At 36.9% G+C, this 15,376-nt stretch overlaps 1 protein-coding gene across 1 annotated transcript in view; it reads right to left on the bottom strand.

Annotated features, from left to right (window-relative positions):
• Nucleotides 1–324: 324 nt before the first annotated feature.
• LOC134665321 (heparan sulfate glucosamine 3-O-sulfotransferase 5) overlaps nucleotides 325–15,376 on the bottom strand; it is a 49,303-nt gene continuing 34,251 nt past the window's right edge. Inside the window, exons 5-9 of the mRNA XM_063522242.1 lie at nucleotides 4,833–4,979; nucleotides 4,276–4,491; nucleotides 3,709–3,929; nucleotides 3,356–3,513; nucleotides 325–3,102 (exon numbers count right to left, since the gene is read on the bottom strand). Of these exons, the coding sequence (XP_063378312.1) occupies nucleotides 2,897–3,102; nucleotides 3,356–3,513; nucleotides 3,709–3,929; nucleotides 4,276–4,491; nucleotides 4,833–4,979 (948 nt within the window). The 3' untranslated portion in view covers nucleotides 325–2,896. The remainder of the gene's footprint in view (nucleotides 3,103–3,355; nucleotides 3,514–3,708; nucleotides 3,930–4,275; nucleotides 4,492–4,832; nucleotides 4,980–15,376) is intronic.

The following is a 15,376-nucleotide window of genomic DNA, read 5'->3' as shown; positions in this document are numbered from 1 at the left end:
CATTTGACGTTTCCACGATTCTGCCGGTCCTCTTGAACGATTTCGACATGTTATGACTTAGATATCCAAGTCACTTCTAGTCGATATCTAATGTAGATCTAGTTGATCTCTAAATCGTCTCAAGATCTTGTGATTATCTCGAAATCCGAATAGGCATGTGTATCGATGTGAATATATTTCTGGAATGCGGAGGTGTGTATAATTTCGTTTGTGGAATAAATTAATTAAGGGTTAGTGTCATTCATAGGGTAGAATTCCCTTCCCGACGTATAATGTATTCCAGCGAGTAAGTAGGTAGGTATAATACATTAAAACACATTTAGGTACTCTCGCTTCATATTTATTGAAGACATACAGTTAACTTATTAACAGAATTTAAAAGATATTTACAAGGAAATTTAGAATTTAAGACATGGGTAAAATATATTTTAGTTGATATATAAATAACATTTTCATTCAATATTTTAACCTAATGATATTGTAAGGAATTACTTTGCCATATAATTCATTGCATGTAAAGTACAAGAATGTAAATAAACGCATTTAAGGTTTACAACAGATAATTTAAGTAAAATAAGGTAAACGTACTAGTGCTCGACATGCTAATGCCCAATAGATGACACCTTGCTGTCACCTGTATTGACAATGACTTAAGTTTCAAGCTGACATGTACTGGGACCGCGTCGAGCACCAGTACGTTTACCTTATAAAGTATAGTATTTGATGTTTATCAAGTAACTGTTAAAGTAGATTGCACAAAATATATACATGTCCGTAGGTATTATATAAATAATATTTTACTTTAATTTTCTAAAAATAATAATTAACTATATTTAACAGTATTATCCTAATCAAATTTAAACTACACCTTATGAACGTGCACAACATTTAACAGTGATTAAAATTATCTAATAACTAGTCAAATCAGTTTTAACGAAACAAAGTAAATTATGCTCTCAATAAATTTTGTTAACCTTGGTCAGTTTTATAAATAGTTTTCATTCACTTCTCTTTGAGAATAATTTAAAACTTTTATAAAACCAGCCTCTCGAAACAAATATTAAACCTTACATACTTAACTATGTTATAAATCTAACAATAATCTTGATATGTTTGATATTCTTGATATCACACAAGTAGCTGAAATTACTTCTGTTCTCTTTTGTATCTTTCAACCTTTTATTTATCACTGAAAGTTACTTGAGCAACTTGTGGTGAAATATTTGTCAGCAGCAAGTATCTTGTTCGAAAGTTGCCTCCGCTCCTAATATTAGTTGTATCTTCGATACATCACAATACTGGTACATCGTATATTCACGTAGAATGAGTTATACCTTCATTATAACGAACGCAAATCCAATTTGTTTATGCAATATGTATAAAAGAAATATTTGAAGAGAATCGTGGAAAATACCTGAATCAACCACTGCCTCATTAATTTGAAATTGGTATCATTTCCGTGTCCCAGAATTCATGTGGGTCCCTACGACTGTAAACAGCAATACAATGGTATTTCATCCGAGTTTCATATTGGCAGCTGCTCTTTTGGACTAGGATGGCAGTAACGGCTATACCAGATATTAGAGCAATTTGTACATAGATTTTTCGTTTCTCTGCCCATCTAAATACTTTAGTTAAAAAATATTCTTTTTGGATAAGCATCCGTAGAAGGCTTACATTTTATAAAATATTAATATTCGTTGACTGTCTTGTGATTTGGAAATTAAATATTGATAATGGCGTTGAGTGCCATGCCGCAGTCGGCCTGGTCGTCTCGGGCGCCGTCCGGCGGCGGCGCTACCTCTGGACACTTTATGCTAAATATTACTTAAACTTACTCAACTAACTCTTCAGTCTTGGACGTTTCGCTTAAATAGAATACTCCTAAACCCGCGTTGAATGTATATCGATATCTCTCCACTTTTACTTTAATTTAAATCGTGTGTAATCTACAGTGTGATCAACACACTCAACAACGACTCCATAACAACACTGAGATCAAAGAAATTTATGATATTATTATAGACACACACATAATGATTCGGATTAAGAGTTTCAAGAGTATCGTTTTAAAGAAGACAATTAGCTACTAACTTTAAACATTGTAATGATGAATTTGGAAAACATGGGAAATATTGTTAAGAATTTGAAAAATCACATTCACTAGTAACATAATAACATTTACGAGCCACACGACACGATCAAAACTTACGACATCTAAAAAGAGAAAGCGAAAAATGTACACAACACGCATCCTTGTGGAATTACTCTATTAGAATACATTTAGCTTAGTAGATACTTACGCCTCAACTAGTGAATATGTACTAAGAACGAACTGATCACAAACAGCTTTAAAATCCATACCTAAATGTATAAAAATGCTGTGTAAAGGTTTGCACGTAATACTTAATTATTAGCTATTAATATTAAAAATATATTGCTCAGGGTTCCAGTGAGTCGGTCTATCGAATCAGTGCGTGATAATTGTAAAGGATCTTCGCTGATCTAAACAATCATAATTATTGACCGCGTCTTTCATACTTTCAATTTTTGTTCCCGTTTCGTAGACACTGTCAAAATTAATAAATATAATATAATATATCCAGTATAAACGATCACTTCGATTGGTACAATAAACCGAAAATTAAATCAGTATATATAAATAACTGTCTAACATTGTCTAACTAAAGTGCAGCAAAATTTTGTATATAAAAAATCCCGTACAAATAAATAAAATTTTTATATTTCCAGGTGTTCTAATTTGTAATTACTCTAGATGTATACATATATTTTAAAAACCTTAAGCACTAATGATATGTTTTATTTTGATATGTAAGAATTACATTCGATCACAACTATATGGTGAGTCCATATGTCTGGTAACGTTACCAGTTACCTAGTCCTCGGGCCAGCCGAGGTCTTCTCCTACGAGGTCATAGAACCTCTGGTTGTGCTGTATAAAAAACTTCCTAAGCTTGGTGACGACGGCCGGGTCCACCCGCGGGTGCTTACGCCCCTTAGTTTCACGCAGACACTTGTCCGTAGTGTCATTTCGTAAACAGTAGAAGCCTTTAGTTTCGTTGAAGTAGAAGTTTCTTCTTCCTGTACAAAAATAAAACAGATACACTTAAGTAAGATGTAACCTATAACATGTTCACTGTTCGCCACTGTAATCATAGTTTACTGTAAGTTTTTATTTTTTTCATTTGTTGTCGAACTATCTACATAATCTACACAAAAAGCTACTTTTGCATCATAAGTGCTAGTTTGGCCTTGTACCTACATAAAACAACACTTAAGAGTCGCGATTTTTCTAAACTCAATACTTGCCGGTGAAAGTATTTTGTTTACTCACCAATTTTGTGCTCTAATCCAAGGAACTTCTCGATGCGCCGCAGCTGGGGCACCGGGTCTTCGATGAGCAGGTCTCCGTTGACTACCAGAATCTGCTCCCGTGGAAACACCTCCAGCCAGCGATGCAAGTACGCGTGGTACAATGATATGGCGATGGGCCTAGAACAATTTCATGCGTTAATTCCATTTATGATTCCATCGTCAACATGATAAATTTAACATAAGAGAGATTTAGCATACACAGGTTTATAGTATTTGGATAAGAGATTTACTAGAAATTATTCAGCACTTCTGTACACTTTGTAGAGCCACAGAGGTAGATGATATGTAACTAGCGAAGATGATAAGACCTACCTATACGCGACGTTGATGGAGCCATCGGGCGATATGGCGAGATGCTCAAACGGCTTGGCGGCGTCAGGCGCCGGATGGGATGGCGTCATGGCGTGCGCCGGGGCCGAAGGCGTGGCGCGGCTGCGCAGCTGTGTGTAGTCGGAGATAGCACGAGTTACCGGCTCGCGCACTATGAGGAGCAGCCGCACTGAGGAGTTCATGGCGCGGACGCGTTCTGGCACCTTGAGGGAACACAATATTGGTGATTTCATTTTAGGGAAATGAATAACATCATTAGGCAATATACGCTACCCGTTTACAGTGACCATGTAATTAACAAGAGCCCAAGTCCCCATATGCACTTGTTACATATATTATTGTTAGTGACTGTATCTTTCTAAATTTACTAATGGCACCATTGCTCACATACGTACAGAGATCCCCCATTGTATTTCGAGCCATTTTCTTCCATCTGTTCTGACAATAAATCAATATGATAATCTGAGAATCAGAAACTAGAAGTATGTACTGGAAATTGACCTGTGAGGAATACCTAAGCGTAATGTAAAATATAGGCACGATTCTTACCTCAGGAGTAACGAAGTAACTAGGGCTCTTCTCTATCGTTATCTGCCCTTTAAAGGACAGTGGCATTTTACTTCTGTACCACTCCAGGCCCAGAGCGTAGTTCTCATCGCGATCGAAGAAATGTACTTCGCCAGACGCCTTCTGTACCATTGGATGAAGGTACAGCATCTCTAGGAGTGCTCGCGTACCGCACTTGCGGACTCCGACTATCAACGCCTGAAGAAAAACGTTACGTTAAACATGTAGATTAAAAGGGTTAGTACTTATGTACACTTAACAATGTTGTTAAGTTTGCAAAGCGCTGTGGTGTGGCGGGAGCTAATTTCTGTAAACCGTCAAGTACGCGCTATGTTTGCGATTCCATTAAAGCGGTGTTGGTTATAAGTGCAAAAACAACGAGCAGCGCTGTGCTATGATAAACACTGGCTGTTCAATATTTCATCTTTTCTCGTGGTTTGATAAGATAAATACTTCTTGTTTTGAGACTGAAGTAACACCCTATCACGTAATGGTTTTAAATTCTAGTTATTTTTCCGTCGTGTATTTCTTTGTTTTACCTGTGGAAGCCTCTTCATCGGCCTCGGCGGCCTTGCGGGACGAGTTCTCTTCCGTAACGCCATGGGATGGTTGATGCTGCGGCCGCCCATTTCTTGGCTGTGCAGGATCTTGCGGCTCTCGCTCGCCGCGGACGCCAGGCTGGCAGCCTGGGGAATTATACGTGCTAGACAAATAACCTTTTGTTTATTGTATACGTACGAGTGGTTTGATTACCAGGCGTACCTTTATTTAATTCCCAGTATTATAACAATACAATCAAAGGAATGCTTATTTTCAATTGTCAATAAAGCTGTAGAGCTTGGGAGTAACCTACCATAAATATTAAATTATAAATCCACGTTATCAACGAATTAACTTGGGTACCTATGTAAAAATTCCAATATTTATTCTGCCGAACCTGAATTACTGTAAAAAATCGGCCAAGTGCGAGTCGGACTCGCACACGCACCATTACGCAAAAAACGGCAAAAAATCACGTTTGTTGTATGGGAGCCACACTAAATATTTATCTAGACACGCGGCAGCGTGTCAAGCCAAGTTCAAGCAAAGGAACTGGCTAGCCAGCGCCGAGTGTAATATTACACGAACCACTTGGTGCCACTTTTGACCCTTCTATAACTCAAAACATCTTTGACGTAAACACATAAAACTACGTGTGTTTAATTATATCCATAAGGATATCTAGAAGCCCAAATTTCATGAAGCTAGCTCAAACGGTTATAAAGGTATGAAGGTCAAAAAGTCGTAAATTTTAAGACTGACTTATGACTTATAGTACCTAAACCTAACCTACTTCCAGATGACCTAGAAGGATGAAATTTGGAATCCAGCTTGGTTATTGTGTGTAACCGTAGGAAAAAATCTAAAATTAAAATAAAGTTAAAAAATAGGGGGGGTCCCCATACAAAAAAAACACTTTTTATTGGGACTGACATATAAGTACCTAAACCTAACCTACTTCCAGATGACCTAGAAGGATGAAATTTGGAATCCAGCTCGGTTATTGTGTGTAACCGTAGGAAAAAATCTAAAAATAAAATAAAGTTTAAAAATAGGGGGGGTCCCCATACAAAAAAAACCATTTTTTATTGGGACTGATATAAGTACCTAAACCTAACCTACTTCCAGATGACCTAGAAGGATGAAATTTGGAATCCAGCTCGGTTATTGTGTGTAAGCGTAGGAAAAAATCTAAAAATAAAAAAAAGTTAAAAAATAGGGGGGGTCCCCATACAAAAAAAACACTTTTTATTGGGACTGACATATAAGTACCTAAACCTAACCTACTTCCAGATGACCTAGAAGGATGAAATTTGGAATCCAGCTCGGTTATTGTGTGTAACCGTAGGAAAAAATCTAAAAATAAAATAAAGTTTAAAAATAGGGGGGGTCCCCATACAAAAAAACCATTTTTTATTGGGACTGATATAAGTACCTAAACCTAACCTACTTCCAGATGACCTAGAAGGATGAAATTTGGAATAGGGGGGGTCCCCATATAAAGAAAATATTTTTTTATTGTAGCGTTGGAACCGTTACAAGCAGATATTTGAAACTACCCCAATATATGTATTATTATATTTGCTATATTAAAATAAAGTTTAGTCAAAAAATAAGTGGTGCCCCATACAAAAAACTTTTAATACGCTCTAAACAACCGGCCAACGGTGTGTCGTCGGCGGCGCGCGGTACCACATAATTATACAAAGAACAGAAGTAAAAACCATACAGCGGAAACACAAGAAAAAACATTAAATCTCAATACCTGCCTAGTTTTCTTTACAAAAAGTATTGATAAAAAAAATGTGAGATCTTAAAGTAGGTTAGATTTGGCTTGGCCAGGTTTTATCAGAATTACAATATATATAAAATGATTGATATAATGAAAACTGACCAAGTCAAATCTAACCTACTTTAAGGTCTCACATTTTTTTAAATAACAGCAATTGTTATAGGTATCCAATAAAGCAAAGAAATAGAGTTTAATACTTGTTTATAATGTTATTTTGTTCCTATAAATACATATTTGGATTTTGCATAGAACTTGGCAGTGGCACTCATTTAGATCTCCATTCTTTTTGCGGCGAGCCCCACAGCCAAGCATAATTTTTGTATTGAACTTGGCTCTCCTTTTTTACATTTATGTTTTTGGTGGGATTATATTCTGCTTTTAGTATTTGTTGTTATAGCGGCAACAGAAAGACATCATTTGTGAAAATTTCAACTGTCTAGTGTGTCTGTCACGATTCATGAGTTACAGCCTGGTGACAGACAGACGGACGGACAGACGGACAACGGAGTCTTAGGAATAGGGAGGGTCCCGTTTTTACCCTTTGGGTATACGGAACCCTAAAAATGGCGAAAATTATAAATATATACGAGTATAACATTTTAAATCCCGCACACAGATTTTAAAAGTTAACCTGCCTAGTGCCTAACCGTTCTACATTGGTGTTCGTAAAACGAAAACTTGTTTGAAAATCAATCTCCACACGGCATCGAAAATATTGTGGCTGGAAGGTACGAAAATAAACAGAAGAATTCAATACCGGAAAAGAGTACCCACTTTTTACGTTGGCTGTGGAAGTAAACCTTTGATGTTATTTTTCAATGAGCATTCGTTTTAGTTTAAAACACCTTCAGTTTGAGCGTAATCCTGTAGGCGACGAGATTGTATCGGCATAGTCGGATCTCATTTAGATTATCCTATGTTGCGATCATCCGATATTGTCCGGGGATTAAGAGTCAAACAATTTCCTATATTATGTACGTTCACTTCAGCGGCTGTTTACGTTATATCCGTTGCTCCTTTGTGGATGCTTGTATCGATACAATAGGTAAAGCAAACACGAGCATATAATTGCCATATGCCTGGTCTCAAGATGTTAGCAATAAAGCTATGAAGTTTTTGAGAAGTTTCAGCGCAGTTGTTCCGTGATAACTATTACCTACAATAATAATATTTCCAGACATTTTGATGTTTTGCAGAAGAAACACTAGACAAGTTTAAAATTCTGTGCGGATATGATGGTCGTTCTTGTCTACGTGACAGCGTGATAAAACGGTGTCCGTCACTTTCTATCCCAAGGTGTCAAACAGCGACAGTTATTTTATATGTGGATAAAGATGAATAAAGCTACCCATAGTACGCCGGCTGAAAGACTTTATAACACTAAACTCTCGCGTTTTGTACACATATTTAATTACACAAACGGGTCTACCGCGAGCTGTGGTCACGGAAAGACTGGTGCAACTGAGCTGAAACGTCGGAATTTAAGGTAAAAACAATGAAATTATATCGCGGCAGACCCGTGTGTATCATTAAATATCTAAAAGACTGTTTATAATGTATGTTACTTTATATTTTATTAAAAAAAAAATAATGAGTCTTATCTCATTCTAAACAAGCTGACACAAGTAGAGCGTATATTGTTGCCGTGTATGCTAATCAAAAACGTCAAGATTACAGTTGCACGTCTTATTAGCAATACCTACATATCGCAGGAGAATACCTATCAATTAACACGTACTAATTGCTAATAACTATAGCGGATTATGCAACACAAACCCACCGGTATTAGAGGGATATGTTCGAATTGAACTACTATATGATTCTGTGATTGGACGTGTTAATGATGTTCCAGTGTTCCACTTATTTGATAATCTATACGAATCGCATACATACAATGGCTAAATTTGGATTGTGAATGGTAATTGCAGTAATTTGACCTGCGATCTGTATTTTGCTGTTGATTATTTACCGAGCCCCATTGACTGGATTAAACTAAAATTGCTTGGGATATAAAAGCGGAAGATATGCAATTTTTTTACGAGTCCCGGGAGGTGTTTCATGAGTGATGATAAAAGACTTGAGACGTGTAAAAATAAATGGAAATACGTTGTTTAATACATTTATAAAATAAAGTTATCATCGAAGCAGATTAGATTTACGTGACCTACAGTTACTTGACTGTAAACAATTAGTCTGGCACACAGGAATATACCAATGCGTATTTTAGTTACTAAATACATTTTTGTGAAATTAAACTTTCGATTTCCTCGCCGATAAAGTTAAACAGAAGATTGTAAAAGGAGAAGGTACTTATGCAAGTGATGCAAACTGAAACCCAATACCTTTTCTAGTTAAAACGTAGGAAGGATGCTTACATAATTAGTGATTCTCAACAAAGTTATAGTAACAGTTAATTTTAACTTCATCAAGTAGGTATATCTAACTAGCAGGAACCTATTATGATTACATCAACAAAATATTGTTGCTTATTTTAATTAAGTTGCGTTTATTTTAAATTTTAATTGTAAACAAAATTATAGTAATAAATCGCCTTATGTTATGATCTATTCTACCAACGAATCTCAACGGTGGAATCGTTTTCTGAGCACCATACTGGGCTGACTAAGATGCAGGATCAGTATCGCCGTTATACGCGCCAACAGCATGTGCAATTGTGCATCCGAGGCACAAGCCACCGCTTTAAGTCCACTGCCAGGTGGCTTGGGTTCGACGACGGTGCCGCCCTTCCACACATTGTTTGAAATCCCTTTTCTACCCTACCTATGTATTACCTACCCCTTTGTTTTGTGATTTTGTTATGACCTAATTAGTGTTATCTCTATTACGCAAACGAACGGCTCGATTCTGAAAATGTATTAGATCTCTACTAGACCTCAACAAGTTACGATATGGATAATTGAAAGATATTTGTAAAATAGATATGTCAAATTTGACGTTTCCGCGATTCTGGAGGTCCTCTTGAACGATTTCGACAAGTTATGACTTAGATATCCAAGTCACATCTAGTCGATATCTAATGTAAATCTAGTTGATCTCTAATATCGTTTCTAGATCTTGTGATTATCTCGTTTCCCGAATACGCGTGCTAGTTACACCACTTACACCTACCTAATTATATTTCAGGGGCTCTGAAGATAACACTCGGAAGGAAACAGACCAGTTATACTGGTTTGTCTACCGTCGACTTGCGCTCTGATGATGAAAACAGAGCTTGTGTACCATAAAAATGTCCTAACGAAAGCATGGCGGCAACCCTTTAGGTAGAACAACAGCCGTCATAAAGGAAGGGCGCGGGCGGCGCGGCGTTATCTGCGGGAACAGCGCTTACGAACATTAATTACGATTACGATACGACCAGTGCGATAGGCTAAGGCCTATGGTGCTTGGGCGGTGCACACTGCATTCTGCCAATTGAAATTGCTCACATTTTTGCACGAGTAACGAATTTTTCGATTTTCAAAACAGAAGCTTCTTTCGTCTTTAAATTTTTCAAGAACACATCAGTTTATATAAATAAAAGTAAGAAATTGTCAAGGTTTTCCTAAAATAATGTAATATATGGCTGCAATATGGGGCTTGAAAAATTAATCAGCGTCACGCATGAAAAGTTGCAAGTTTATCGCTTTATTTAATAACAAAATGGGTTTATTTTACCAATTTTGGATATGATATGAATACTCATAAAAATATTGCGGACTTGGTGACTCAGATAAAAAAAAAATTAAATATATATGTCGATAAGTTAATAAGATATTATGTCATTGCCCCAAGCGATCACGTCGATACCTATTACGTATACGGTGTCCTGAGGAAGAAGTCAGCAAGAAAATAATAGTTGAAAAGTTACAGAACAGTCGCCAACTATATGTCGATAAAAATCTCGATTAAATCGGTCGAGATTTGGTCGATAAAGCACTGCAGTGTAACATTCCGAGTCTGCCTGAGGGCTTGGTCGCCACGCCCCGCGGGAGCACGCATCGCCCGTGCCGGAAGCCGGAGCAGGCTTGCAAATAATTAGCAACCGATCGCCAAACGGATTAAGTATAAAACTTTAAATGTAACCTTTATTTTATAATCCTCTATCCTAAAGCCTATGCCGGCCTAGCCAAGGTTACAATCGCTGTCGCTTCGACAACGAAAAGCTTTATGTCTCTCTATCACTATTCCATATTAGTGCGACAGTGACAGCTGCGTTTCGATCGCTACGGAGCGTAAGCGATTGGCATCTTGGCTATGCGGCCTGTTCCGTGAATAAAAAATGTGGTTTTAGATCCATACTATTAATATTGCACTATTGTAAACACTAGTTTCAGTTTTCAGGTGGCAGGCCTCCACGGATATGATGGTCGTTCTTGTCTACGTGACAGCGTGATAAAACGGCATCCGTCACTTTCAATCGCCCGGTGTTAAAAGTGACGTTTATTTATCACGTGGATAAATCCATCCATAATACGCCTGCTGAGTTGAACAAAGAAAACATTTGACTAAATAGTTTGTGAACTAGGTACTGAAAATGATAAGTACCTAATATTTAGTTACTACGGCTTTTAAAATAAACCAGCTAACACCTACACATTTGTGTTTGTATAAAATTTATGGTTAAATAGCTATCTACTTCAGCCGAGTTTTTTCCATTAAAAATGCAATTTACGAATGCAAAAGATAACTTTGTATAATAAAATAATTTGGCCAAGCCCGAGATAGCTCGAGGCATTTAGTGTTCCGTACGGCTACCATCAGTTTGGCATTGACATAAACGATATCGTGAACGTAATTTACTTCCTATAGGTATATCTCTTTCGCACTAATATGTCAGTACGAGCGAGATGCATAGAAAGTAAATTACGTTCACGCCCACGGTAGCGTTTATGTCAATGCCAAACTGATGGTAGCCGTACCGCTCGCATCGTTACATTTTACAGAGGTTGTTTGCCTGTTTTTAGGATACCGTATTCAACTACACACACAGAACAACAATAGTACAAGTGTCTAAGTGCGAAGGCCGAAGGCCGACCGAAGTCGAGCATCTTGCGAATGCTTGATGTATTATATATAATAATTTAGAGTAAGGCCAAGCGCGCACCACGATTTTTTGTCGTGCGATAATTTTGTCGCAAAAATGCAACGTATGTGTTTATATGTTAGTGCGCGCATATATTATGCGACAAAAAAAAAGCAGCGATTTTAAAATTGTGATTTGTCACATTTTTCCGCGATTGTTCGCGACGCGATTGTCGCAAAGTGAATTGTAGCATGAGGAGTTGTATGGCCCCGCGCGCACTATGATAATAAAATCGCACCCCGGCCGGACCTCAGTCGGCATTCCGCTCTCCAAACCCCAACATCTCGGCACCTGCATCTCCAATGGAGTCTCAAAATGAGACGCTAGATGTTGACCATTTAATTATGGAAATAGACGGGGATCACCTTTGTGTTATAAATGCTCAAAGTCATACAGCAATCGCATATTAAAGACACGTTTCATGACAAGCGACTGGTACGAAAGCCATGTTGAGAATGAACAAATCGTCGACTTTTTCATCGCAGTGTGCGCAGTGAATTTTCTGCGATATATTACAGCGCGATTCTAAAATCGTGTCGCAGAAATTAAAATCGTGGTGCGCGCTTGGCCTATAATACCTTAAATGTATACTCCTTCAATTTGAATTTAGAACTCATTATTTTTTTTCATTTGATTTTGTTTCTAGTTCCATGCCATATACATATATAGACTTTAATATTATTTAGAACTGCTAAAAAATAAAGAGTCCGTCTAAGCTAACAAAGTAAGAGAGTGTAAGAGTGAGATAAACGTCATATTTTCATAGAAAATTGACATTAATGATAACACAGTGACACTTTGTCATTGCAAATTCCATACAGAGTTAGCTTGGTCCGATTCTATCAATAATTGGACGTAGTTTAGGGAAAAGGATATACTTAATCTACGATAATCTGTTACATAAAATTCAAAAACAAAAGCCATTAATTTAAATGACGTAGTCTATGGATGAATCCTTTTCGCTTAACTACGTTCAATTGATACTAAACTCAGTCCGGGTTTATATAATTAGAGTTAGACCAAGAAAAGTCTGCAGCGATTTTGATAGCACTCGCAGTGCAAGCGTTATTTTAAACATCATACTTCTATGAAATTATGACGTATAAATAACACTTGCACTGCTTGGGCTATCAAAATCGAATCGGTGCAGACTTTTCTTGGTCTAACTTAAAGTTTTTATAATGTAAGTACTTCTAATGCAATATAAACCGCATTAATAGGTTATTTAGTGTTATTACTGTAGAGTTAAGCTGACAAAAAACATAAGTTATGAGTATGAGTCAGTTATTAATATTTTCTGCACGTCTTGAATTTTGGCCGAGGAACGTGTTTTTCAGAGAATTTAAAAAAGAAAATCTTTGCGATTACTGTATTTAAAAGAATAGTTATTTACGATACAAGTGCGGAAAAGAGGAAATTCGAAACGAGTGGCGATAAATTAAAACACGACCGAAGGGAGTGTTTTAAATCGACACGAGTTGCGAATTACCTTTTCGCACGTGTATCGTACAACGTTTTACAGTACATATGGCCCTTTAAACTTTTGACATCGCACGAAAAGTGCTATTTTACGCACTAGTGCGGGAAAATAGGACCATATGTACTGTAAAAAATATTTTAGTAGAACTGGGATTCATGAGTACCAAATCTTAACTGACATTTTTGTCTCTGCGCTGGCTGTAAGGTTGACGAAATATCTCTCAAACAAGTTTGAACAAGATCGGCTTACTTTAAATATTTCGTCAATTTTAACTTTGTTTCTAAAAACTGTGATATTTAACTGTCATATACTATTAATGTCTTCCAAAATTATTTTTTCGTAACAGGACTGAGGGGCTACCGCGAAAACCGAAATTCGCAATTTGCGGGGATCTTTCTCTTTTACTCCAATGAAGGCGTAATTAGAGTGACAGAGAAAAATGCTCGCAATTTGCGAACTTCTATTTTCGCGGTTATAGCCCTGAATCTTGTTGCTCACCGATCCGTTCAAAAATATACATAAGTACTGCATATAATTAATAGATAATATAATTATACAATTAATACATAAATGTAATGGTATTTAATGAAAAGGAATATTGTGTATATTGTTTCGACGAATCAGATACCCTCAATAAAATCTATAGATGAGGCCAAAGCTGTTCATAAATATTAAATGACTTTATTATCTCTATACGCCTTACTAACTCTATGTGTCCTATCGTGGAAAAAAAAAAACACAACGACAGTGAAGAACGGAATACTTAATTTGAATTTTTCAAATTTTTGAGATGCCTAGTCCATTGGAAAGCCCGTTCGAAATTTAAACTTATTTGCAATATAATAAGGTCGTATTTTGTAGATCTCTCTCATACTTATAGTAGGCTATTCAGATAAAATTAAATATCCCACAAAAAATACAAAAATAAGCAAGCAGAATTAAACTTTGTGTCAAAGACATAAGTCATAAATTTCAATGCCAAAGTTTTAACTAAGGATCTTTCACGCTAAAATTGCCTAATATGAATTGACCAGTGTAAGCATCAGTTTGCTAGCCCTAAGCAACCAAAGATCAAGCTGCAGTTGAAAAACTTATAAAGATAAAGTTAAGCTGATAATTTTCCCGCCGTCTCCATGCTTCTTTAAGTTGGGTATTGACTGGTCAGCTGCCTGTTAGCTATAGTTTTCTCTAAAATCGCCAGGACAGAGGTGAAAATTTTTGTATGAAAACTTGCAACTTTAAATGCATTTTTTGACGAAACTATTGCAGTCTAAAATGAAGTCAAAATCAGTCCATCGACTCAATTTTTTGCAAGCTTTCTAATGGTACCCCACACGATTCTTACAAATGAAAAAAGTTTCAGCCTACCCCTCTCAACCCCCTAAATTTCCCCCTTTAATAAGAAATAAGCAATTTTGACTTATTTACAATATGAGTGGTGGTAATTGCTATAACTGTTCCAAATTTTAGGTATCTACGTCAAACGGTCTCTGAGAAAAACGTATTTAACTGATTTGCAAGACCGAAGTGATCCCATAAGTGTTGCGTAAACAAAGTTTTGTACGGAACACTAAAAAGCAGTTATTTTTGTAAAAACATAAAGTTGCTCAAAAAAGGCCGAGTACCTACAATTAACTGGGTAATATATTAAGGTCGTTTCATCGTTCAACCCTTGTTTAGTTAATTTAGTCGGTGCCCCTGTCTCGACTGATTTGTTGGATTGCTGTTACTGTTGTTAAAGATAAACAAACAAATAGCACCTGGCTACTGGCAGGCGTGGCTCACTCCGCGATTTCGTCGCTTTGCTACAGGTAGCTAAAGGTACATCCGTTCCACACCAATTTTGGTGGCTAGCCATAAGCGGCGCGTGGCGCTGTCGCCACCTAGCGGCCATATCTGTCCTGGCCCCTGTTTCACCAACGTGACAGGTGCGACGAATTGTAAAATCACTATTGCTGACGTCACACGCATCCATGAACTACGGTTACCGCTTACCATCGGGCGGGCCGTATTCCTGTTTGCCACCATCATTGTATTATTAAAAAAAACTTTATGATATCGGAAAAAAACAGATATTTCTCTTGCTAAGTTTATGACAATTGTCACAAGGAACACTACAATTGTCACGAAATTCCGACATTACCTGTCAAGAATTACCTACAATTCTTCTAAATCTTTGACAATTGTC

This window comes from Cydia fagiglandana, chromosome 6, assembly GCF_963556715.1.
Source record: "Cydia fagiglandana chromosome 6, ilCydFagi1.1, whole genome shotgun sequence".
NCBI classification, from domain to species: Eukaryota; Metazoa; Arthropoda; class Insecta; order Lepidoptera; family Tortricidae; genus Cydia; species Cydia fagiglandana.
Note: the sequence above shows the minus strand (reverse complement) of the source record. Positions and strands in the feature narration are given on the sequence as shown.